Below are 24,237 nucleotides of genomic sequence, written 5' to 3'. Positions count from 1 at the left end.
TTACATTCCCCATTCACATACTTAATTAGTTTTCTGGTTATCTATGTTAGCGGCTGAGTCGCTCAAATATATCATAACACGTCTGCCTCTATATTGTCAATGATGTTAGTTTTACGTATATATGATCCACTATTTTTAGCACCTTGACCTGACCACTCGCTAACATTTCACACGAATTTCACATATGAAGACGTGGACGGTGATTTAAGTTTCGCGATCTGTTTAAAAAAAAGAATAATTCTATTATTTAAAGTTATAAAAGCTTCCTTAAAAATTATCCTCTTGTTACTGTAGCACCGCTTGTTTAACGCCTTTCAGCTTTTTTGCGTTTCAGGACCTGATGAGAGTCATCATTATAAAAAATAATAATGGCATGACAAAAAGTAGCGCTAACAAATGGAAGATATAGATGATGAGTGATATTATTTTGTTAAGAAAATACAATTTCTAATTGACTTTGTGTATTTTCAGTTCCCGCTGAAATGTCTATTATCAAGAAGGAAACTTTCAACAACTGGTATAGCCTAAAGACTTATTACATCGCACAGATGGTCACCGGTATCCCCATGCAGGTAATTATATAAATTTCTCACTAACATCATTAAACGATTTGATATCTTCCTGAACTAGAAGCCTCATCAATTTGGTTAGGTAGGTAATTTACCTTAAACGAGCAATTCTTGTGTATATATAAATATTATATATAATCTCGGAAACGGCTCTAACGATTTTGATGAAATTTTGTTTGGTATTTATCAATGTATCTTACTTATAGGAATTTGAATGATCTATTTGAAAATGAGCTCAAGCTTGATTATTCATGGTCTTTGGAGCTTGTCGTCTTCTGAGCTAATCACTGATAGACATATTTGGGAAAGATTGTGACATTTGAAATAAAGCAGAATATTATAGTACATTACTGTAGAGGCCGGGAAGTAGGTTCCGGCCGAGGCTTGTATAGTGCTTTTTTCAAATATGACTTGACCTTGACTTGCGGGCGGTGGTGCTGGCGGCGGACAAGGGCTGGAGAGCGCGCGTTGAAAGAAAAGACGGTCACATTGCCAGCCAGCGGCCGGGAAATTTGTATGAAATCTCTTTGCAGGCCGCTAGAGTGATGTGATGTCAACGTTACGACCACGTTGCTGCGGCCGAGTTACGAATATAGGTTCATATGTCATTAACCCCCTATTGCATCAGTCTCTGTCAAGTTCCTGTTATCTTATGTGACCGATATCTAATGCCTTTTTTGTATATTTTGTTAGATTATAATATCGAAGGTTCTCAACTCAATTTTAACTACCATCTCCTTTGAGATTTTTACTGTTTCCTATAATTTTCCGTGAGTGTTGTAGGTACCGCCCATGCTCCCCTGAAAGCCTTATCGCCCACATTCAGAGTTTATGGCGAGTAAACGGAGACAACCTTACAGGAAATCAGCCGCTACTCTTGTGGTTTGTGGCTACTCGAGCGTTTTAACGGCTTCACTTTCGTGGTCACATTTTTTACGAATCCCTGTTGTTTTTCCATCAGGCGTTCGTAGTTATTTATCAGAACCTTCTGCTATTTTAACAAAAAGTGTTCACTGAAGTGATTCGGAAAAGGCTTTATTAATGACCTATCTCAGGAACAGATGGCTATGTTAGTAGTGAGTGGAAGTCGCGAAAGCTTAACCCGTTTTCTGTTGTCCATTAGATCTGGTTTTCGTTCGTGTTCTCCGCGCCGTCCTACTTCCTGACAGAGCAGCCGCAGGAGATGGCGCGGTTTATGATGTACGTGCTGGTGCTGGCGCACGTTACATTACTCGCTGACGCCGTCGGCAACGTCATCGGCACCTGCGTCAATCCTATCGTAAGTACCTTTTTTTTATTCGACTGGATGGCAAACAGTGGAAGCACTGCTGCTTCACGGCAGGATTAGCGAGCAAGATGGTGGTAGCAATCCGGGCGGACCTTGCACAAGGTCCTACCACCTACTAACCCACCTAGTGAGAGTGGGAGGTCTGCCAACGCTGAGTCTTCTAGTTCGTAGTCGTCACGCGAAAGCCTTTCATTCCCCACGGGCTTCTCTATTTTAAGCGATGTGGCTTATGCTACTGCTACCGTTATTATCAATGAAGAAGTGAAATATATGAAGTTATGCCTATTATGTAGACGCTTTCATACTTATTACCACGCTCGAATGTTTATTTTCACCTAGAATTATGTAAAGAAGTCCATAGTTTCTCTGTGGATAGCCGCGATTATGCACTGAACGCAGAAATACAAAAGTTTTCAATCCTTATTCCATTGGACCGACTTGCAGCTGACGTCTACCATGGTTTGATCTTAGATTTAGTACCCAGAGTATTATTGGTTTTAGTGAGATAGCCATTTCGTCGTTTCGATGACGCTTAAATCCTCATTCCGTTCAATTAAATAACATGGCGGATTAACTAAACACTGTACCAGTAACATTACATTGCGGGGCAGTGAGTATTACGAAATACAGTGGACAACCAAATTCCGCAGTGTAACGCTGTCGATGCTATTTAATTCGCACCGTGCAATTGTATACACGGTTTTAACGTTGAAAGGTTTGATGTAAAATCTAAAATATATGTGTCGTATCTATTGATAACACGCAGATCCTGTACCTCTATGGAAATTTTTAAATTGATTAATAATCATGGTGCGTAGTAATTATAAATAAACGATTTATATCTAAGATACCTGCAGTGATTAGTAAAGTAATTCATCGTTATCGTGTTAGATTTGAATACAGATTATATTAAACGTTCATTGACAGAGATAAATGAAGTAGATCAGGATAATGACGAATAAGTACTTAGATAATGAGAATTAGAGTAAGTATTTACGCGTCAAGTCACGTCTGTACGCTTGACGAATAAGTCGAATCATCAGTCACAAAGACTTTTGAAGCTTTGTTTTCCGTATTTTTTGCTAGAAGAGAGCCTTTATTAGGGACGTACTATAGCGATGTATTGACGATATGGTTTTTGCAACTTATCTACTCTCGAGTATTTCACCAATATTTTAAAGGAAGAGCATAAGTATTTTTGAAAAACACAAAATTTCTTCAAAGTTCATGTTTATACTTCATTTTTTTTAGCATTACAAAAAGGGTAAACAATCTTGACGAGTCTTTTTATTGAAAAATGTTTTCAAATAAACAATAGCTATTAATTATGATACTTACCAAAACAATGTATTGATCATAATGTCCTTTCTGTTTGTTTTTTATTTGCTGTGGCTTATTTTTCAAAAGTGTTTTTCAATAAAAACACACGTCAAGATCGCTTACCTTCTTTCTAATGCTAAAAAAAATGAAGTATAGGTAATTTAGCCCTCACTTATTGAGAGTTTTCACAGAGGCGAAGTATCGCTAGATGGCGTTAGTATCGTGAGGTCCGTTTGACGTTTGCTTGCGATTGGCTCATTTAGTTATATAACCAATCGCGAGGGAACACATTGGGTACGGGTGCGCGATAATTTTCGTCTAGTGGGGCATTTCTATTTAAAGTTGTACCCTGACTTTATCTCTCCGATTTTAACAAAATTTGGGAGGTAGACTCGGTCCACGATTCCGAGCTGTAAAAAAGTCTTCAGATGTGTCCCCAAAATATTGTATGGTTGTGTCCGTTCCGTTACGATTTTTTCATAATAATTTTCGTAACAGAACGGACACAGCCATATAATATTTTGGGGACACATCTGGAGACTCTGTTTTTTAAGCTCGGAACCATGGACTGAGTCTACCTCCCAAATTTTGTTGAAATCGGAGAGATAAACTCAGGGTACAACACGTGCTTCATATTAGTTGTATTTTCGTGATAATTAATAATTTTATCTACACCCATATACTGAATCCTCCATTATGCGTTCATAAACCATAGATAATGACCAGCATTACGAAATTGCATTCAATTATGAACACGGCAGGAGCTCGTGGGGCAGACATAGTTCTGGTTGCAATGCAGGTCATTCTCAATGGTTCTTGAACGCATGATAGAGGATTTAATATATGGATGTAGATATGCTGTATTGTATGTAACTCTTGTTTTAACAAATAAATATTTTTATCTTTATCTTTATAGCATTTATGCAACTGTACGTAATTAGGACTTAAAACACTCGTGTGATCCTTTTATGAAACTCGGCTACGCCTCGTTTCATAAAACCACAATCATGTTTAACAGTTGCATAAACTACTATACCAAAACATCTGTAAGTTATATTATAAACTGAGGTGCAATATTTAATTTTAAGTCGTAAGCAAGCATTCGCGAATAGAGCCAAGGTCTTTCGTCTGACTAACCAATGCCCGTTAATATTTTATTAGGGCACATTCTGTTTTTTTTTGGCAAATCAACTGTCAATGACTTCCTACAACATTGGTAATTCCGAGCATGCTTAAAGATATTAAACGACCAATTCTTGCATAACGTATTTATTTATTTCGGGGATCTCGGAAACGCCTTGAATGATTTCGATTAAATTTGCCATGCGGGGCTCTTTAGGGGCGAACAGTCTATCTAGTTTGGTCTCTATCTCTGGAAAAACGCGTGTTTACAAGTGTTAGCCGCAAAAAATGTCCGAGACAAGTTCTGGTTTTACGAGTATGCGGATATCCATTAAAATTGGCCCGTTTTAATTGGACTGGTGTAAATTTATTTTATTTTATTACAAGTAGGTAATAAAAGAGTGTAAAAATAGCGACGCAGGAGCTCTGTTCTGAAAATTGAGTGATAGTAAATATAATTTGACGCACTAATAAGTATGTAGGTATACTCTATTAATGCAAGGGCTCGATACGGACTGAAAAAATCCTTCTTAAGAGTACTTTTCTCGTGGAGTACTTTTCAAATGATTTGGAATAGCAATGCAAAAACTTTTTTTTTTAATTAGGCAATTGCAAACTCGTCTCTAACGCGACTTAAATTTTCTCAATTAACTATTTTCTGAACTAAGTATGTGGCGTGCAATAGGATTGTTTATTATTATATTATTGTATACCGGGTGGGCCCTGTAACAGGTGCAAAAAAATAAAACACAGGTTCTGCTACTCAAATGGAACTACTTTAGTTATGCAACTTTCAAAAATTAAGTAATTTTATCATTATGTTTATTACAAACAAATTAATTGGTATTTTCAATGTACGGCATCCAATAGTCTAAATGACACGTAACAAAATGACGGATTTCGCAATACATTGCTTGTCCTATTAAACTTTAAACTATAATAAAAATCATAATACGAGTTATTTTCAAAAGTTGTAGAACTAAATTAGCTCAAGATGAAGAGTGGAAGCTGTGGTTTAATTTTTTGCTCATGTTACAGGGCCAACCTTGTATATTGTGTGTTATTTATTAAATCTTATGCTAAAATAAATAAATAAAACGGCCAAGTGCGAGTCGGACTCGCGCACGAAGGGTTCCGTACAATATATACAACATTCATTAGGCACTAGCAAAAAAATCACGTTTGTTGTATGGGAGCCCCCCTTAAATATTTATTTTATTTTGTTTTTAGTATTTGTTGTTATATCGGCCACAGTTATACATAATCTGTGAAAATTTCAACTGTCTAACTATCACGGTTCATGTCTGGTGACAGACGGACGGACGGACGGACAGCGAAGTTTTAGTAATAGGGTTTCTGTTTTAAGCTTTGAGTACGGAACCCAAAAACACAAAAAATCACTAAGCATTACAAGAATTTATTCCGCTCAACACTGCCTATGTGAGAGGTTGAGAGGTCTATGTCCTGCACTAGACTAATATAGAGTGGTTGTATTGATTTGTAGTTTTATACCAAAGGATCCCTTAATAGACTCTCTTCTTTTCAGAACGGAACGTTCCTGGGCGCCATTTCCACGTGCGCAATGCTCGTGTTTGGCGGGTACCTGGTGCTTCTTTCGCACATGGCCCGCGTTATGCAGATTGTGTCTTACGGCTCCTTCATCCGCTACGCCTTCGAGGCTCTGATGCTGTGCGTGTACTCCTACAATCGCCCGCCGCTCGACTGCCCAGATGATAAGCTTTACTGTCATATGAGGTGAGTTAGAGCTGACATTGATGGTTCTCGATTTAATGAGTAGGTAGGTAAAGTTTAGGGAATTCTCAGTAAAATACAGCCGAGGATAAATGGAAATATTTACAAACAGAATGACATTAAGATGTATAGATTTCTGATGTCTTGGTAACAATATACATATATTTATGACGTTGACTGTACCTGTAACAGTAGTGAAGATTTTCGTTAGACTGCTCGGAGAGTAAGAGAAATGTTTATCCGGAGTTATTCGTGAGCCATCATGGAAACATTTCACAGTAAACGTCATAGTGACATCGCATTAATTAACAATGAAAATCGTAATGACTTTTCCTTTGAAAAGGTTCCATGGTGGCTCATTAATTAAAGGACCTGACCGTACCTATACTTGAAACGTTTAGGTAATTAACTAAATGTAAACAAACTTCAGCTGCCAGATTTTGTACATTCAAGGATTTTAAACATTTTACTTACCTATCATTGCAATACAAACTAGACTAGTGTATTTCAATACAGAAATGTAAATGTTTAGATAGTTTAATGGGGGAAATTCAATATTTAAAACACCAATTGACGTTGTTTTGTTTACATTTAGTTAAATACCTATCCAAACCAAGTATAGGATTTGTGTGTGATCACGATCACAAACACGATGTGCTCAGAAAATGTATCTTTTTCCATCTCTATCATTTTGATTCCGTTCCTTTCAATTATTGTTTTTTTACAGGCATCCCAAGGAAGTAATAAAGCAGTTCAGTTTCAAAATGGATAACTACTGGTTCGACATCGGCGTGCTGTTCGGTTCGATAGTGTGCGTACGCCTGCTTGCTTTCTTCACGCTGCGCCGGAGCGTCAAGAGCTCAGTCTGCTTATAGTTAGGGTAGAAAATGGACAAAATTTACTTTGCTGCATTTTGGTATGATTATTCTTGAATACAAATGTCAAATAAAGAAATTTTGTTAGTACTAAGTAGGTATATCATACGGTTATCTGTAATTCGTTTTGTCTCTTTCTAACGCGATCTAGACGGTTGTAAACCAGCGTCCAAACAGTATAACCAAATTATATCACGACCTTCAACAGGCTCGCTACTGATTCGCTACAGTGTTGACGCGTGGTTGTAGGTAAACCGTGTTGGCACAGTATATATATACTTAAGCTAAAGCAGTATGGAAGCTAGGCACATTTTTTGAGATAAATACCTACGCTCCAATGGAGCGTTAGCGTTGTCCACTTATTTTTTGCAAAATTGAAAAAAAAAACTGTTTAGTTCGTGCTGTATCTCAGCTTAGTAGGCCTTTTAGTAATAAAGCTTGTAAAAGCTTTTATTTAACTTGCAATTGTATGCATATTTGTATATTCGGGTCAAATCTTGCATGTTAAATTTGACTCACCTACCTCCCTACCTATCACCAAAACAACCAGACGTTTTATTTAAAAGAAAAATGATTTTATTTAGTAATAGTAAATCATTCTTACCTTTCAACATCAGTGGGGTGACTGTGATGTTGGGGTGGGACGCTGGTAGTAAACCGTCCTACGTAATTCGAAGTTCGTATCGAACCGTCCCTCTCACTCTTGTATTAAATAACATAAGCGTCATCGGGACGGTAAGATACGAAGTAAGACCTGGAACGCGCTTAAGTACTTACCTAATCTTAAAAGAAAGCCCACAGAGTGGTTATGGACAAAACATATTGCGTGATATTTGCGTAAAGTGTCGATTGATGCCAACAACTACCATAAGTGAAAAGACTTTTATTATTGCCTTGTATACTTCCAAACTTATGTGTACTGTGGCGGACTGATGGTTGTGCCTTATTGGATAAATTAAATACGGTCCATATGATTTCAAATAACATTCGGGTTTTTCACTGACTGAATTTAAGATACATATTGACGCAATTGGCTCTCTATGATTCCAAATCCAACTGGCTTAGTATAAGTGCTCGTCACTGACCCAATATTTGGCATCTTTAATCTTATGTCATTAGCAATATAGATGACAGTAGGGTGTCGTCTATTGGGCATTAGCGTGTCGAGCACTCGGACGTTTGCTTTATTTCATATTTTTTTGAGTTTTAGACTATTTTTATACCTGATTTATTGAAACGGACGTTGCTTTGCGGATGTCCTTTTATAAGGTTTGTAGGGATATACTATTGGATAAAATTTGAACACAATATAAAAATATTATTTTCTTTATAAGTAGGTAGGCAGATTTAAGTTGTGTGCGATGTAATTTATATACAGATATTTGATTTAGTTAATTATTCGTAAGTTTAGCAGGTTATTTTGATGGGACTGTGATCATAATAATTTATTTAAGTAAAAAAAAAATACAATGTTTCGTGGACCAATTCTTTAGCTTTTTATAACTTTTTTCATATACAGGGTGGCACCAAACGATGTGATGCTACTTAATTAAACTATTGTGGAATTTAAACATAAGTCTTAATCAAGTTGTAATTTTGGCCATTTGTTCAGAAAACGATGAATTAGAAATGCGGCAAAATATGTATATGCCTTTGTCGTCAACAAACCACCTGTTTCTTTAGCACAGTGTTTTTCAACCTGTGGGTCGCGACCCCCTCTTTAGGGGGGGGGGGGGTCGCGAGGCCCCTAGGTGCTGGGAAAAATACTTCCATAAAAAAATAGAAAAATATTTTTTCATACTAAAGGGGTCGTGTCAAGAAAAAGGTAGAAAAACAATGCTTTAGCACACGAACGCATTAAAGTATACAAGGTGTTCATTAAATAACTGAAGACCATAGATACCCCCAAGACCCCTTTTTTTTACTTCATTCTATCTTTTTCCATTTATTGACATATTCGTGTAACATGTACTTGTCATTTTTAATAGAAAAAAAAACAAACTAACAGAGAAACGGCCAGTATTAAATTATCTAAATTTCTTGCAACCAAAATTATTTTCTTACTTACTAGCATTACTTACTAGCAAACTCGCTAAATTTAATTGGCGTATGCTGCATTCGAAACTTTTAGACTAGGCACAGTGAAAAAAGGCATTTAAAAAAATAGAACCTGCTTTAAAATAAAGTTCAAGTAATATATTCTGTTCTAGTATACTACTCTGAACAAACCGCATTCAGGTTTCCACTTATTTAAAAGCTAAAGCTTTTGTATATAAATATGCTTAACTCATCCCCATAAAGTAATAGCTTCGGTTCATCCAACCTGAAAAACTTAATCTAATGATATCGCGAAATCAAGAAAGTTTCTTAAATATTTAGTAGCTTCGAGCAGAGCTCTAAAAAATTTTATTATAATTTGAATTTTCTGAATTTGTAACAGTGACTTAGATGTTGAGGGTAAATGAAAATATTCAGAACTAACACGTTTTATTTAATATTGTGAATTTCTTTTGTATTATTTATTTATGTGTAAATAGATTATAATTAAATGTTTTTTTTAAAAAAATGTGCGGGCTACTTAATGATGATTTTTAAAATATGTAATAATAATAATGAACGTAAATAAATCGCTATAACATTTGATTGGTTCCGATTTTTTTTAACAACTGTCGCCCCTTGTTTCATGTCTCGCTGTGGTTTCTCGTTATTTTGTCTGACCAGCGTTATGATAACGTCACTGGTAACCGATATCTGTTAAAAAAACCGAAGAAGTGCGAGTTGGACTCATTCACAGAGAGTTCCGTACAGTAGGTATCTATGGATTTCAAGTGTTAACGGAACCAATCTCCTGTAAGCAAAATGTATGCAGTGTGGAGTTATGTTACATTGGTTTACAGACATAGACTAGTAGACTTAAAAAATAACTTCTAAGTCTAAGTAAGCTTTAAGCTTTATCATCACACTTGCTCGTAAACAGTGTCGTAACATGCAGGCTACCTTGGTTGCAATCCCCCAAATGAAACCCTTGACCTTAATGTGCTTGTCATGAAACCCATGGTCGGTAAATGAGTCATTGCCCGTACTGATTTCCAACCAAGAGCGCAATCAGCGGTATCGGCAATTATTGAAAAAATATTAGTTTATCTTTTACAAATATACAATTTTACTCGCAAATGTGATAAAAACCATTGTATGTCACACGGGTGGTACTAGAATTACGAACATCGGCTCATTAAAGCCCTCAGTCTTCGACTTCGGGCTTCCGCCCTTAAGACACAATGTACTATAAAACTACCTTTATAGTACTAAATTTCGAATTTGTAGAAACACTCTTCTGATCAAAGCAGAAGACTCGCACAGACAGACATAAGGCGGTAACTACATATTAGAAGTCCAATATGCTAAAAAAAAATAGTAAGGAAGTATAAGAAACTAAGTTTAAAAATATTGTACGCCTCTCTGAGGCAGGACATGACGAACTGTAAACTAAACATTATTAAGATGTGTATTACTCATGACCATGCAATAAACATATTTGAATTAGAATTTAAGTTAATAAAAAACAGGTTCTGTCGTTAGTAAAAATATTTATTTATGCAAAATATGTTTTTTATTGCTTCCCTTCAACTTTTTTCGGTTGCGATTCGTCTTTACTTTCTGTCGGTTTAGTTTCAAACACTTCTTTTTGACTGGCAATCTTTGCTGGTGGTTTTTGAAGAGCGACAGCTGTAAAAAATAAATTAAATGCTTTTTTCAACAACTGGTAACTCAGGAGACGCCCAAAGTATGGGCAAAATAGTTGATAGGTCCATTTTTGCTATGAACACCTTGCATAAATGTTAACTAGTAAGAAAAATTCGCGACCATGACCATGTGGTTTTGCCGCTGCATGAAGAATCTTGTACAATATTTTATAATCGCCATCATCATCTCGGCCTATATAAGTACAGTCACCAGCATTAATATCTGCCACAGCGGAGCGTGCAAAAATATCTGAGACGTCCTTCCGGCCCTAGAAATAGAGTCGTATCAGATATTTATGCACGCTTGTTCTGTCAGATATTGGTGCTGGTGACTGTACGTCCCACTGCAAGCCACAGGCCTCTCAGGCTTCTTCCAGCGTGGGCAGCAGTTCCAGTATGGATTGCGAACTTTACACACACCATTGAATTTATTTGCAGATGTGTGCAGGTTTCCTTAACGACACTTTGCTTATTTATAAAGCCCATAGTAAATTTCAGACCTATTTCCGCACATAAATGCCGAAAAATTCAGAGGTGTGAGCTCGGGCTCAAACCCGTTGCCTTCTGATTGAGAAGCCATAGGTCAAACCAAGGCTATCAAGGGTTTTTAAAAAAATAACTTGTCATGCTCTTTAAATGTTACTTTAGTCTCTGCATATAGGGATTAAAGTATTTTTTTTTACGTTAAAACCCTAAACAGCCCACACGGTGTTTATGAATGGAAGATTTTTAGAGCTTGAAACAACCTCAAAATGCCACCTGTGCAAAAATGAAAAATAAAATAAAAAAAATAGTTTCTTGAAACACAGTTAATGATTACGAATATGAATCTATATCACATTATCCGAGCTTACGTTTTAAAAAGTAATATTGTAATTTAGAACAGAATATTGCTTTTTTCCTCGCATTCAAAGTGAAAAGTAGAGTGTTTAACGCGAGACTAAACAACTATAATGCCACTCGAACTATAGCCACCCTCGCTCCGCTCGGGTGGCTAAACATCTCGTGTCATTATGGCTTGTTTTCGTCCTTTGTTGAATAATCTACTATAATATTTTATAATAAAAATAAAAACAATTCCGTAATTCGGATGTCATGACTCATGAGTTCTGTTTGCAGCTGCATTTTTTTTTCAAGCACGAATTATGTCTACTATGTAGGTACTTTAAGATAATCGAAGATGAGTCCTGGGGCCTTATTGTCTAACACACTCGGACTCACAATCGTTTTCACCACTTCTTTCCGTCACACGGTGTAGGACGAGGGTAGAAAGTGATGATCAGGGGTCGGACAAAAAGTGCCGATGACGTCAAACCACTTATAGGGTGACTTCAAACAGTATTTTTGATTTTCATAAACAATTATCACTTATCATTTATCAACCTCTTTATTAATTTAAATTTATTTTATTCACTGAATTCCATTGATTTATTTACGATTATTTTGTTACTTCATTAATGCCACTTTGTCACACGGAAGTTTAAATAAAAACATCATCTTGTGTGCAAGATTACGTCATTTTTACGTCATCAGCACTTTTTGTCCGACCCCTGGTGATGATAAATGCGATCGTTTGCGCCCGAGGGACAGACGATATGGCTCCTGGACATTCTTTGTTTGCGTACCTGCCACGAGCATCCTGAGAAGCGTGGAGAGTGGCCCATCGATGAGCACGCAGGCCGCAATGGACACGATTACCGCGTAAGCGACATCGCTTGCGAACAGCAGGAACTGGCGAACAGCGACATAAATTAAATGTGAAAGACCACCATGACAAATGAGGGCTATCGTTTTTTGTCTCACTAGATGGCGCACTGTTGCGTGAGGTTTTTAAGTATGACTTTCAAAGTCTGTTATTACGGGCGTGAAAACAAAGTTTAGATTAAAATCATATTTAATACAACTTAAAACCGTACAATAGAAATAACGAGCATGCCACAGTGTTGCATAGTCCCCGTTTTGTTCGGAAAAAAGGGAGGACAAAGGTTGCTGAAAGACAAAACTGTCGAAAACACAGACATTCATTGCCCCGGAACGCATATTTGCCATAATTAATTTCAGATATTGCAAAATATTCTCAAAATTATTCTAATTATAAATAAACCCGCGTAGCTCACCCAAAAACTATGAAATTTGACATTTCGGAGACCTCACGCTACACTAGCGCCTCTAGTGGCGAATTCATACGCGATAGCCCTCATTGGTAAAATCAGACCACTGCTTTGACTTTACTCTGCTCAAATCAGTAGCGGCAAGCTGGCCAGAGGCCGTATTCCCTAACGTTTCTGATGCTCGCGATCGCAATCAAATGACAGTTTTTGTATGCGAAATCTGTCATTTGATTGCGATAGTGAGCCTCAGAAACGTTAGGCAATACGGCCTCTGATTTGTCTCTAATTCAATCTTAGCCTATCTATGGCGACCAGACAGAATGAGAGGGCTTGGACCGTAGTTCCTACAATGGCTGTGCGGATTGGGAAGTTCACCCGCACCGTTGAATTAGGGTAAGTCCGGGGTAGATAGCTATAATTTTTATTAAAACCAATAAAAAAAAGAATTTATGCGCTACAATAGAAATCGATTTAATTAATTACACTAAATAATTAACTTTCGAATGCCAAGCCAGTAAGTCACAATTTCTATTAAAATTGTTACGAAATTTTCTCCCGAAGATGGCCATATCGCAATTTTAGGTTTAGCGTAGTTTTTGGTCTCTATTTTAGTAATTTTTTTTATAAGGAACACGTGTCGCTTAACCCAGTATAATTTTCATGTGTCCAAATCTGGCATTCTTTGCATTGAAGCCAGTCTTCGACGAGAACTGCTGTTTCTTATTTTTGACTGGTAACATAATTAATGGTACATTGTCAGTACTACCTGATACTTTTCAGAAAACTTATATACAATCAATTACATACTGAATTAAATTGGCCATCTCTCCTTTTTCCGCGGGAGAGATGGCCATACGTAGAATAAAAAAAGTTAAAGCACGACATGCATTATTTGGTTAGAACGAAATACTACTCTTATACTTTGCAACAAATACTAAAACCATCATTACTTTAAGAAGCTAGCATCATGACCACGTAAAAAAAGATTTGTACCAGACAAAACAAAACAACAGGATTTTATCTAATTTTCGATTTTATTTCCCCAAAATGTTGGCTATACCGTAGCTCCCATCCATGATAGAAACTGAATGAAACGGTAACTGGTGGCGTAAAGTCGACGCTTCTATGAATTATTTCGATTGGCCATCTCTTCCTTATGGCCATCTACCCCGGAATTACACTACTTCGCAGGTTTTGCAGGTTTCCTCATGATGTTTTCCTTCACCGTAAAGCTCGTAGTAAATTTCAAATGTAATTTCGAAAAAATCAGAGGCAATTCCCTGCTTAAGATGCCATAGGTAAAACCATGAAGGCCACCACGTCTATCACAGCCACGTGTTAAGTATTTTTAGGGTTCCGGAGCCAAAATGGCAAAAACGGAACTCTCATAGTTTCGTCAAGTCCGTCTGTCTGTCTGTCTGTCCGTCCGTATGTCACATGCATTTTACTCGAAAACTACAAGATGTATATTAATGAAATTTGGAATACAGATGTCTTGTCTTTTTCCGCTATTTAGTTTTGTAGTTAAATTACAAAAATAAACATTTATAGGGGGGGGGGGGCACTCCGTACAAGTAGGTACTTAACAGAAATTGAAAAAAAATTTTTTTTAACTCGCATCAACGTGTGGCACATAGTTCGTCAGCTCTTTTGAAAAGATAGTAAGGTTTCTCAAAAACTTTTTTAATCAAGTGAAGATTTCCAGAAATAATCGCTCCCAAAATAGCAAATATTGTGTCTCCCCCTATCTTGTCCAAAAATATGAAAAAAAATATGGAAAGGTAACGTTAATAAATACTTTCAACGAAAATTGGTTTCAACATGATCGGATATACCGTTTTTGAGTTATTGCCGAAAAACTGCGCTGAGAAGTAAGCAAAAGGTCGTAGTGCCGTGAAGATACGTTCATTTTCTGGTAATACATTTTAAGACTGTAGTGTTTTAATTATGTTATAACGCACATAATATTACTTGATTTTTTTCGTAATGGCACATGGCACGGAACCCTATCTTGGGCGTGTTCGACACGCTCTTGGCCGGTTTTTTTTAATGAATGCAGATTTATCACGCTTCAAGCAGATGCCATATTTTGTCGAGAGTGTGACACTTTGATACAGTTTGAATATTGTAGTGTTAACATGCCTATAAAATATTATGTAGGTAAGTATGCTATAAATATGCATATGGGCACTGTGCAACTTGACTGGGTACTCACCATGTTTTCAAAAGTGAAATATATCGGCATTATATTGGCTCCTCTGGTGATGAACTGCATCGGATAGTGGAAGATGTACAGAGCGTACGAGATTCTGCCCACAAACTTCCATAGTTTCAGAGAGAGAAACCAATTAATTGGGCCTGAAAGGACACAGACACTTCGGTAGACTGCTTTTATTATAGTTATTAATAAACTTAATTTATATTGCTATTACCTACTCAAATGCTTCTTGAAATTAACTACAAAAGTTACGTTCAATTTTATTTGTTGGAAAAAGTTAGTTTGTGATTGAATATATACCCAAGTTCAACAGTATGGACCCATTAGTAAGATTTTGATTGGGTCTCGACTGTTAAACTTTAAGTTACTTAACAGAGTTTTACACCACCATACTTGTTTTTTTAATCCCCGACGCAAAAAGAGGGGTGTTATAAGTTTGACCGCTATGTGTGTCTGTGTATCTGCGTGTCTGTGTGTGTGTCTGTCTGTCTGTCTGTGGCACCGTAGCTCTTAAACAGGTGGACCGTTTTGAATGTGTTTTTTTTAATTGAAAGCAGATTTTCTAGCGATGGTTCTTAGACATGTTTTATCAAAATGGGTTAGCAGTTTTTGAGATATTGAACTTTGAAGTGACAAAGTCGGGGGTTTTCCAACTTTTTTTTGGTTAGGTTATCTTTTTAGTTTCTTTTAAGACTGTCGAACTTTTTGATATGACAGTTTTGTTCCCACCTCCATATCCGTTGACACAGGCGTAGACGAGCCAGCAAAGCGACAGTGCCCAGGCAGCTCGCATGAGGGCTGTGTTAAAGTTGATCCAGAGCTGGCTGTCCCAGCTGGCATGCTCTTGATACATGCAGTATGCCGACATCATCAGTGCTAATAGATAGCCAAGTATTACCGTCCACTGCAATGGAATAGAGCAATTTATATTGAGACTAGCCGTCACCCTTCCGCGTACCTACCAGATTCCCAGATCCCGCAGGAACTATGAAATTTTCCGGGATAAACACTATCCTATGTCCTTCCCCGGTACTCAAACTGTCTGTATACCGAATTCCATCTAGATCGGTTCAGCGGTTTAGACGTGATGAAGTGAAGAAACAAACAATCAGACTTACAAACTTTCGCATTTATAATATTACTAGCTGTTGCCCGCGGCTTCGGCCCCGTATAATTTTTATTTTCTTTCACAAAAACCTTGTCATGACAATAACGAATACAAAGAAAAGAATTATCCAATTTGGTGCCGTCGTTCGAAAGTTGCGCTCACATACATTTCGGTGATTCATTTTTATTTAATATATAGAGAGATATATACATTACATTTCAATCGCTTAGTAAAAAAAAAACCGCGTTTGGCTGCCACAATCGGATGTTTATCTTATGCACGTGTCGGTTCATTCCGAAAATAACCACGCGATAACAAAAAAAACCGGCCAAGAGCGTATCGGACACGCCCAAAATATGGTTCCGTAGCCATTACGGAAAAATTAAGTAACATTTTTCTAAGGATTTCGTATTTTATACAACATTTTCCAAGTTTAGGTATACCTTAGGATGCTATTTACTCTTAAACTACTAATAATTCTCAAACAAACTTAGCCGTAACAGTTTTCCTAGAAAGTTTGATATACTTACTACCATTCTGTTTTTTTTCAAATTTTTCCACCCACCGGTTTAGATTTAGATTTTAGGGGGGGGGGGACGCTCGATTTTAATGAAAATTTGCACTAATGTTGAATATTTCGCAAACAAATCACTGAATCGAAAAATCGTCTTTGCAAACCCTTAATGGTTTTAAAAGACCTATCCAACGATACCCCACACCATAGGGTTGAATGAGAAAAAAAACTCACCCTCACTTTACGTCTATGGGAGGTACCTACCCTAAAAAATTTTTTGATTTTTTTCTTGTATCATACATATCTTGTATCAAATATAATGACCCGGATAACTCACGTCTTAAATCGAGTTTAGCTCGACATGTTTCGGGCTAATCCGTAGCCCTTCGTCTTCGGATATCTTGTATTACATATATATCCGTGCAAAATTACAACTTTCTAGTATTGATAGTAAATGAGCAAAGCTGCGGACGGACAGACAGACAGACATGTTGAAATTATAAGGGTTCCGTTTTTGCCATTTTGGCTCCGGAACCCTAGCAAATTATAATTCACTAGCTTTTACCCGCGACTTCGTGCGCGTAGACAACATAAGTAATACAAATATTGTTTTTTACTGGAAGTTCAATTGACTAATTTCTATCCCGCGGGAATTTTTCATTTTCCCGGAAAAAAGTATCCTATGTCAATCAGGAATACTGTAGCTTACTTTTGGTGAAAGAACTTTTAAAATCAGACCTGAAGTTAAATTCACTTATTTCTATCTCGCGGGAATTTTGCATTTTCCCGAAGAAGAGTAGTCTATACTAATGAGGAATTGTGTAGCTTTCTATTGGTGAAACAATTTTTAAAATCCCATGGGAATTTTGTATTTTCCCTAGGAAAAATTAGCCTTTGGTTGACGACCAGATGGCCACTAGGCCCGGGACCTCAAGCTTCGTAGTCAGGTTCTCTAACCTAGTGGTCCCGGGTTCGATTCCCGTGTTGGGACAGATATTTGTATGAAAAATACGAATGTTTGTTCTCGGGTCTTGGGTGTTTAATATGTATTTAAGTATGTATCTATCTATATAATTATATTTATCTGTTGCTTAGTACCCATAACACAAGCTTTGCTAAGCTTACTTTGGGACTAAGTTAATTGGTGTGAATTGTCCCGTGATATTTATTTATTTATTTATAGTCATATCACATAATATGTAAGAATTTTTGAAATCAGCTCCGAAATTGAATTTGTTTATTTCTATCCCGAGGGAATTTTGCATTATCCCGGATAAAAAGTAGCGTATGTCAATCAAGGATAGTGTAGCTTACTAACGGTGAAAGATTTTTTAAAATCAGCTCAATATTTTCAAAGATTCGACTACAAACAAAGAAACGAAAAAAGTTTAGATATTTCCCTATCCCGTGGGAATTTCGAAAAATCCTTCCTTAGTGCACGTCTTTAACACTCGAGGTACATGTATGCCAAATTTCAAGTCTAGCGCACCGGCGCTACTACTGAGTTTAGGCTGTGCGTTGTCTGTCAGTGAGTCAGTCAGTCACGGTACTATTTTATAGGTAGGTATAGACTGGGAAGCGGAATGGAATACTGAATTCAACGACCACTGTGAAAAAACCCGACTTTGAAAAATTTGTACATGACACTCGGTAGAACCCTGTTCCATTCAACATTTGCCGCACTTATCAAATAAAAACCTGATAAAGGCAGCAGAGGCTCCCTGCGACAGGGTTCTAACGTGTGTCACATACGAACTTGTCAAGGTACTTATAAGATGTTATAAGTGCCAATTTTACTTATTCCCTCCCATTTGGCATTTTGTACATGCACGGCAAAATTTTAATTTCACCGATTTTTTTTTGGATTGTTATTACATTAATTACGAAAGTTGACACAAAGTGATGATGCTTTCTTTTGGTTGCGTGTTTAATCGTAGCGCATCGATACCTACCACAACATCTGATTTTAATAATTTTATCTACATATATTATCTGTATCTGTTAGTAATTTGCCCACCTATTACTAATCCGATAATGTTGCAATGTTATTCAAGATTTATATGGAACTGGATAAGAAAATCTTGTTCCGGCTGGATCAGTATTCAATGGTAGGTATACCTACATATTGTTATAATCAGTATTTTCTAGTTACGAGTACTTATTGAATCAATCTAAACATCAACTTACCCTAGATACTTCGACCTGTTTTCCTCTTGAGATGTGTAGCATGTACCCGAATATCATGCCAATTATGAAAGCTGGTGATCTCGTCATTGTGTTATGGTAGAAGTAAACCGAATATTCTGTACTGAAATAAACGTCCATTATCGTTATATTAATAGCATAATAAAGAAAGGACTAGTAAGACTGCAATAAGTTGTCTTGTCACTCTGTTTATTTTATTTCATTACATTTGCCCACATTTTAGAAAAGTTGTTTAGCAGGATCAAAGAAACAGATTGACCTACCAAACCAATGAAAGCAATTTTTTGCTGGCTGCAGAGGCCGTATGTCTACCGTTTCTGACGCTTGCGATTGCAATCAAGTGACAGATTTTGTATGAACAAAACTGTCATTTGATTGTGATCGCGACTGCCAGAAGCATTAGGCAATAAGGCCTCCGGTATAGAACAGAAGCATTATTTAGTTGCTTCCTTAAAGCTAAGACTGTCAATAATTACTCATGAAGTCCAGAAAACTGCTTAATGAAGCAGTAGGTGATGGTAGCGGCTAAAGAGGCGAGCAAGCCGGCGGTGAGCCCGGACCACGCGGAGCGGCGGGTGCCCAGCACCCAGAACAGGATAAGGGGCGACAAGATGTGGAGCTGCACGTCCACTGAGAGGTACCAGGTGTGTGTCAAACACTGTAATGGCACGATATAAAGAATTTGACACGGTTTCACATAGATTCACCAAAGAAAAACCAGATACAATCAAATATCGTGCATACAAGAAAGATACAAGGTAAACCAAGTATTGCGGATATAAAATTTATGTCCAGGGATAAAGTCAAAGATAATTAAAATAATCCGTCACCTGGGTTTTGAAAGGCAACCACCGAAGCGGAAGCAGATCAAAAAGAAATTGGCTGGAGATATTAGATAACGCTTTTTGTGTAAATTAGCAGGAGCAAGGGCTCAAAAGAGAAGACTGAGAGAAGGCCACGTGTGCTCATCAGTGAGACAATTTATTGGGCAAAAAAACTGTGTAGTATGCCTATATGCATATAAATACTCACCATATTCCGAGGGTTCACAATATTTTGTAAATGCAGCAGCGCTGACCACCAGTAGTCTCGGCACTTCTGCGTCTCCCACGCGACGCGGTCCCAGCGGACGCCGTCAGTGACCTGGTGGAACACTGACGCCTGCAGCAGCACCGCTGCCGCCAGAAGGGGGAACATTCGCAGCAACCGGTTCAGGTAGAACAGGTGAAGGTTCTTTAGCAGTTGCACTGAAATCAATCCTCACAATTAGCCTGTGTTTCAAATGTATAAGTAGTTTTTTTTTTTGTAAAGAAGTCTCTAACGAGAAATTAAGTTTTTTTTTATTTATTGTCATTTACCTAAACAGACTAATAACTACTAGCTATTGGGGGGGACTTCATTTGATCGCAATTGCTAGGCGATGCGACACTGGTACGCACTCCCATTTTAGGAAATATGTCACGAACGGTGCATAATTAAATGGTAAAATAGTAACTAGATATTGGATTGCCTTACTTTGTTTCATCTTGTTAGCCACGGTATAAACGAGAAGCAGACCACTAAGAGTGAAAAAAGAATCTACTGCAACACCGGCTCCCGTAATCCAAACTGAACTTAACTGAGATTGCCACTGGAAAATAAATTGATGTTACTTAAGTAGTTTTTAAGCATGAATTAATGATTATTAAGGAATTTGAAGAGACTTACTTTTAGAGAATCCAGACCATTGGTTAAATATACGGCCGCATGGACAAGAAACGTGTGCCCGACAATGACCCATAAGATGGAGAGGGAACGAATTCCGTCCAGACAGTCAAGAACACCGGGCTTGGTGTTGATTGTCATCAGTCGGTCGGTGTTGGAGTATACCGAGAAGCAACTCAATATCTCGCTGGGTTTTATAGTTTCTATAACATTAGAGAAATAATGTCAAGCCTTTTTTTAACCGACTTCAAAAAAGGAGGTTCTATGTTCCACTGTTTGTATTTTTTTTTTATGTATGTTCACCGATTACTCACTCAGTCAATTGTGAAGCGATTTTCAAAATTCTTTTTTTATTCAAAAGAGTGCTCTTTTGAGGTAGTCCCATTGTCACCAACTCAAGATCTAATGATGGAATCTTAGGGAAATCGAGGGCAACCCTCAAATTTTATAGGCACACCTATGACGATTTTGGCATTTTTAGTATTAAAATTAGCATTTACATGCATAATGTATCATTTGGTGAACTGGACCTGATGAAGAAGACCGTAGATGGCCAATGGAACTCGTCAAAGCTAAGTAATGCTCGCGCGTCTATAAATGATCATGATTAATTTAACTAAATAAGCGACTAAGAAGAAGCTTTAAGATCATTATTCTTTCGAACTGATCTGATGCTGAAACTAGGCAACGGAACTCTGTTATAAAACAACGTAACTAAGCCGTGTTTGGGCCTAATGGAATCGTTGTGAGATGTAATTTGACTACAAATCACTAAAAAGTTAGAAATAAAGAATAAAATCAAAAGAAGTACAGAAATATTTGTCTCTATATACATCTGGCAAACTGCATAGCAGTTTGTTGACAGAATTTAAAGATATTCAAGTTAATTATGCTTCAAATTAGATCCTACCTTTCTTAATAAATATGTGGTGGAGCTCATAGCCCGTGCTTAATATTGTCAGGCACCCAAGAATAGAGAATATAACACTGAAAACAAAATGTTAACTGAGTAAATTCGGTCCAGAAGAAAATTCATTTTTAAATATACTTAATTTTCATCTTACACAGCAGCAATGTCAGCGCCAGAGTAGGGTTTGTCATCGGGAAGTCGGCACATAAGATTCGTGTAGTTGAACTCGACAGAAGAACTGTCTAATAAAGGAGAGAGCACATCTTCCACTCTGCAGGAACGTGGAATGCAAACCGCTAGGGTCATCGGCACAGCATGGGCTATGATAATTCCTTCCAGTACTCTAAATGAAAATAAAAAGAAGAATTGTTAAGATTACACCCACTGCTATAAACAGCGAGAAGTATTTATAAGTAAATCCTGATTTAGGAGGTGACCAACCTGTCTTCACCAGCCAAAGTTGCGAATTTCTGTGTAGCGTCTTTGTATGCTTTCAAATTATGATCAGACCAAATAGTACTACATTTGCTCCAGGTCACGTTTGCTGGCCAAGAGTTCCCAGTAACTATTGGAAGAGTTAAACTTTCTGTCTGAATGAGACAATATTTTCCCTGGATGACGCTGCTTTCTTGGACCTGATTTATGGCCAAGCATTGTCGGTAGTTGCCAAGACTAAATGAATTCCCTTTTAGAATACTTTGTGGTACTCGAAAGCTGGCATCGTAAACTACAAAATGATACTTTTTTATTAAAGTTAATTAAATTATTATTATTATAGTAATAAATATATAATGGGCCATGTGCAAAATTAAACATGTTATTGATGTTTATCCCGTTTTCTCGAAAGTTTTAGTTTGTACATGGAGGAATACATAATTGTAAACCGGCCAAGAGCGTGTCGGACACGCCCAAAATAGGGTTCGGTAGCCATTACGAAAAAATTAAATATTTTTCTAAGGATTTCGTATTTTATACGGAATCTTTCAAGTTTACATATATTTTATACCTTAGGCTGCTATTTAAGAGTAAAACTACTAACAATTCTCAAGCATGCTTAGCCGTTATAGTTTTCCTTGAAACTGATATACTTACTACTACTACCATCCTGAATTTTTTCAAATTTTTCCACCCACTGGTTTAGATTTTAGAGGGGGCGGGGGACGCTCGATTTTAATTAAAATTTGCACTTTAAAGTTGAATATTTTGCATAAAATCAATTAATCGAAAAATCGTCCTAGCAAACCCCTAATGGTTTTAAAAGACCTATCCAGACATATACTATAGGGTTGGATGAGAAAAAAAATCACCCCACTTTACGTCTATGGGAGGTTGTACCCTAAAATTTTTGCTTTAAATTTTTTTATTATACCATTTTGTCTGCATAGCTTACATATATATCCGTGCAAAATTACAGCCTTCTAGCATTGATAGTCCCTGAGCAAAGCCGCGGACGGACGGACAGACAGACAGCCATGGCGAAACTATAAGGGTTCCGTTTTTGCCATTTTGGCTCCGGAACCCTAAAAAGGTACGATCAAAAGCAGCTGAAAGAAAGCATGAGAGACCTTAATTGAGAGATATGTATCAGTTTTAGCTTCATACTTACATTCAAACGCTCTCATCTCTTGCAGGTGTTTTTGACACAGTTCTGGGTCCAGAACATTTTCATATAAATCGTAATCGTAAGCGTAATTATACGAAAACTCATCAACTTTTTGATTCGCCGCCACACTCGCCACCAGTAATGCTATGTAGATTAAAATCATTTTGTGAATTTAAGTATTTGTTACACGCTCGGACTCTGCTCGTTGATCGCTGTAAATGACTGATTGGTATTTTTAACTTTACCCATAACTAATAATGATAATTGTTCTTCATATCTATTTAAAAGCTTATCAGATGTTTTTGGCGCGTATCTTGTATGTATTGCAGCATTACAACGCTGCATGTGAGTTGCGTGTTGCATGCTTTTTGGTTATTTTCATTCGTTTTCACTCGATCCATCGATACTGTACCGTGGTTGCTATCGCTGCTATAAAAGTTGCCGTGTGTAACCACTTTTTAAAGGTTCTGTTATTTTAAGAGAACACCCGAGCGAGAGATCAAATTTGAAGCGAAATTCAGTCCGCTGCTCTTCACTATATTTATGAAAATAAAAGAACTCTCTTACAACCAATGTTTATTGGCTTACATCTCAGTTTATCATTTATTATTTTATATCTACCTGCCTATTATCCTTAGTGCTTAAATACGTTAAAAGTACTGATAAAATCAACGTTTATTTACTTACATAATTTATTACTATTTTACATCTATTACCTTTAGTGCTAAAAATATGACATTTATTATTTTCACAGTTCCATAAAACTTTATTGCCCGCTTAATCGATAAGCTTATCATTAAATCTAATATCATCGTTGTCATCAACGATTTCGTAAAACAATTTGATTTCATAGAACCCTGACGATAAAATATTTGTCTATTTATTTTAATCTAAACTAGCGTTCCGCAATAGCCTAGTTCAGCTTCATTGGATTTAGAAGGTACTTTGCACATTTTTAAACAAAAGTGTTTATGATTATTCCGTTTCTCTTATTTTTCTTCATCGTGTTTTGGTTCCAACCCATCTTTATTTTCCACTATCTTCGATTCAGCCGCCTCCTTTGCTGGTGGCTTCTGAGGTGCTATCGCTGTAAGAAATAGTCAATATTATAATAAACGCATTAGTTTGTCTTTATCTGTTGCTTTACCGTTTATCTTTACCTAGCCTTTACCAGACATAAATATTTTTGGGACTG

The 24,237-nt window shown here is 37.0% G+C and overlaps 2 protein-coding genes across 2 annotated transcripts in view; one reads left to right on the top strand and one right to left on the bottom strand.

The window, feature by feature from the left end:
• LOC141431957 (ATP-binding cassette sub-family G member 4) overlaps positions 1–9,569 on the top strand; it is a gene marked incomplete in the record, with an annotated part of 61,257 nt that extends 51,688 nt beyond the window's left edge. Inside the window, 4 exon segments of the mRNA XM_074093261.1 lie at positions 472–572; positions 1,693–1,848; positions 5,846–6,054; positions 6,779–9,569. Of these exon segments, the coding sequence (XP_073949362.1) occupies positions 472–572; positions 1,693–1,848; positions 5,846–6,054; positions 6,779–6,926 (614 nt within the window).
• LOC141431956 (nose resistant to fluoxetine protein 6-like) lies at positions 8,207–23,292 on the bottom strand. The gene is made up of 13 exons (XM_074093260.1): positions 23,046–23,292; positions 21,881–22,166; positions 21,594–21,782; positions 21,440–21,516; positions 20,533–20,732; positions 20,341–20,455; positions 19,858–20,072; positions 19,302–19,483; positions 18,808–18,928; positions 15,728–15,902; positions 14,996–15,138; positions 12,295–12,400; positions 8,207–10,652 (listed from the first exon to the last, which is right to left on the bottom strand). The coding sequence occupies exons 1-13, from the start codon at positions 23,203–23,205 to the stop codon at positions 10,537–10,539; spliced, it is 2,085 nt and encodes a 694-aa protein (XP_073949361.1). The 5' UTR covers positions 23,206–23,292; the 3' UTR covers positions 8,207–10,536.
• Positions 23,293–24,237: the final 945 nt, after the last annotated feature.

This window comes from Choristoneura fumiferana, chromosome 10 (genome assembly GCF_025370935.1).
Source record: "Choristoneura fumiferana chromosome 10, NRCan_CFum_1, whole genome shotgun sequence".
Classification (NCBI taxonomy): domain Eukaryota; kingdom Metazoa; phylum Arthropoda; class Insecta; order Lepidoptera; family Tortricidae; genus Choristoneura; species Choristoneura fumiferana.
This window is presented reverse-complemented; position numbering and strand designations above follow the sequence as displayed.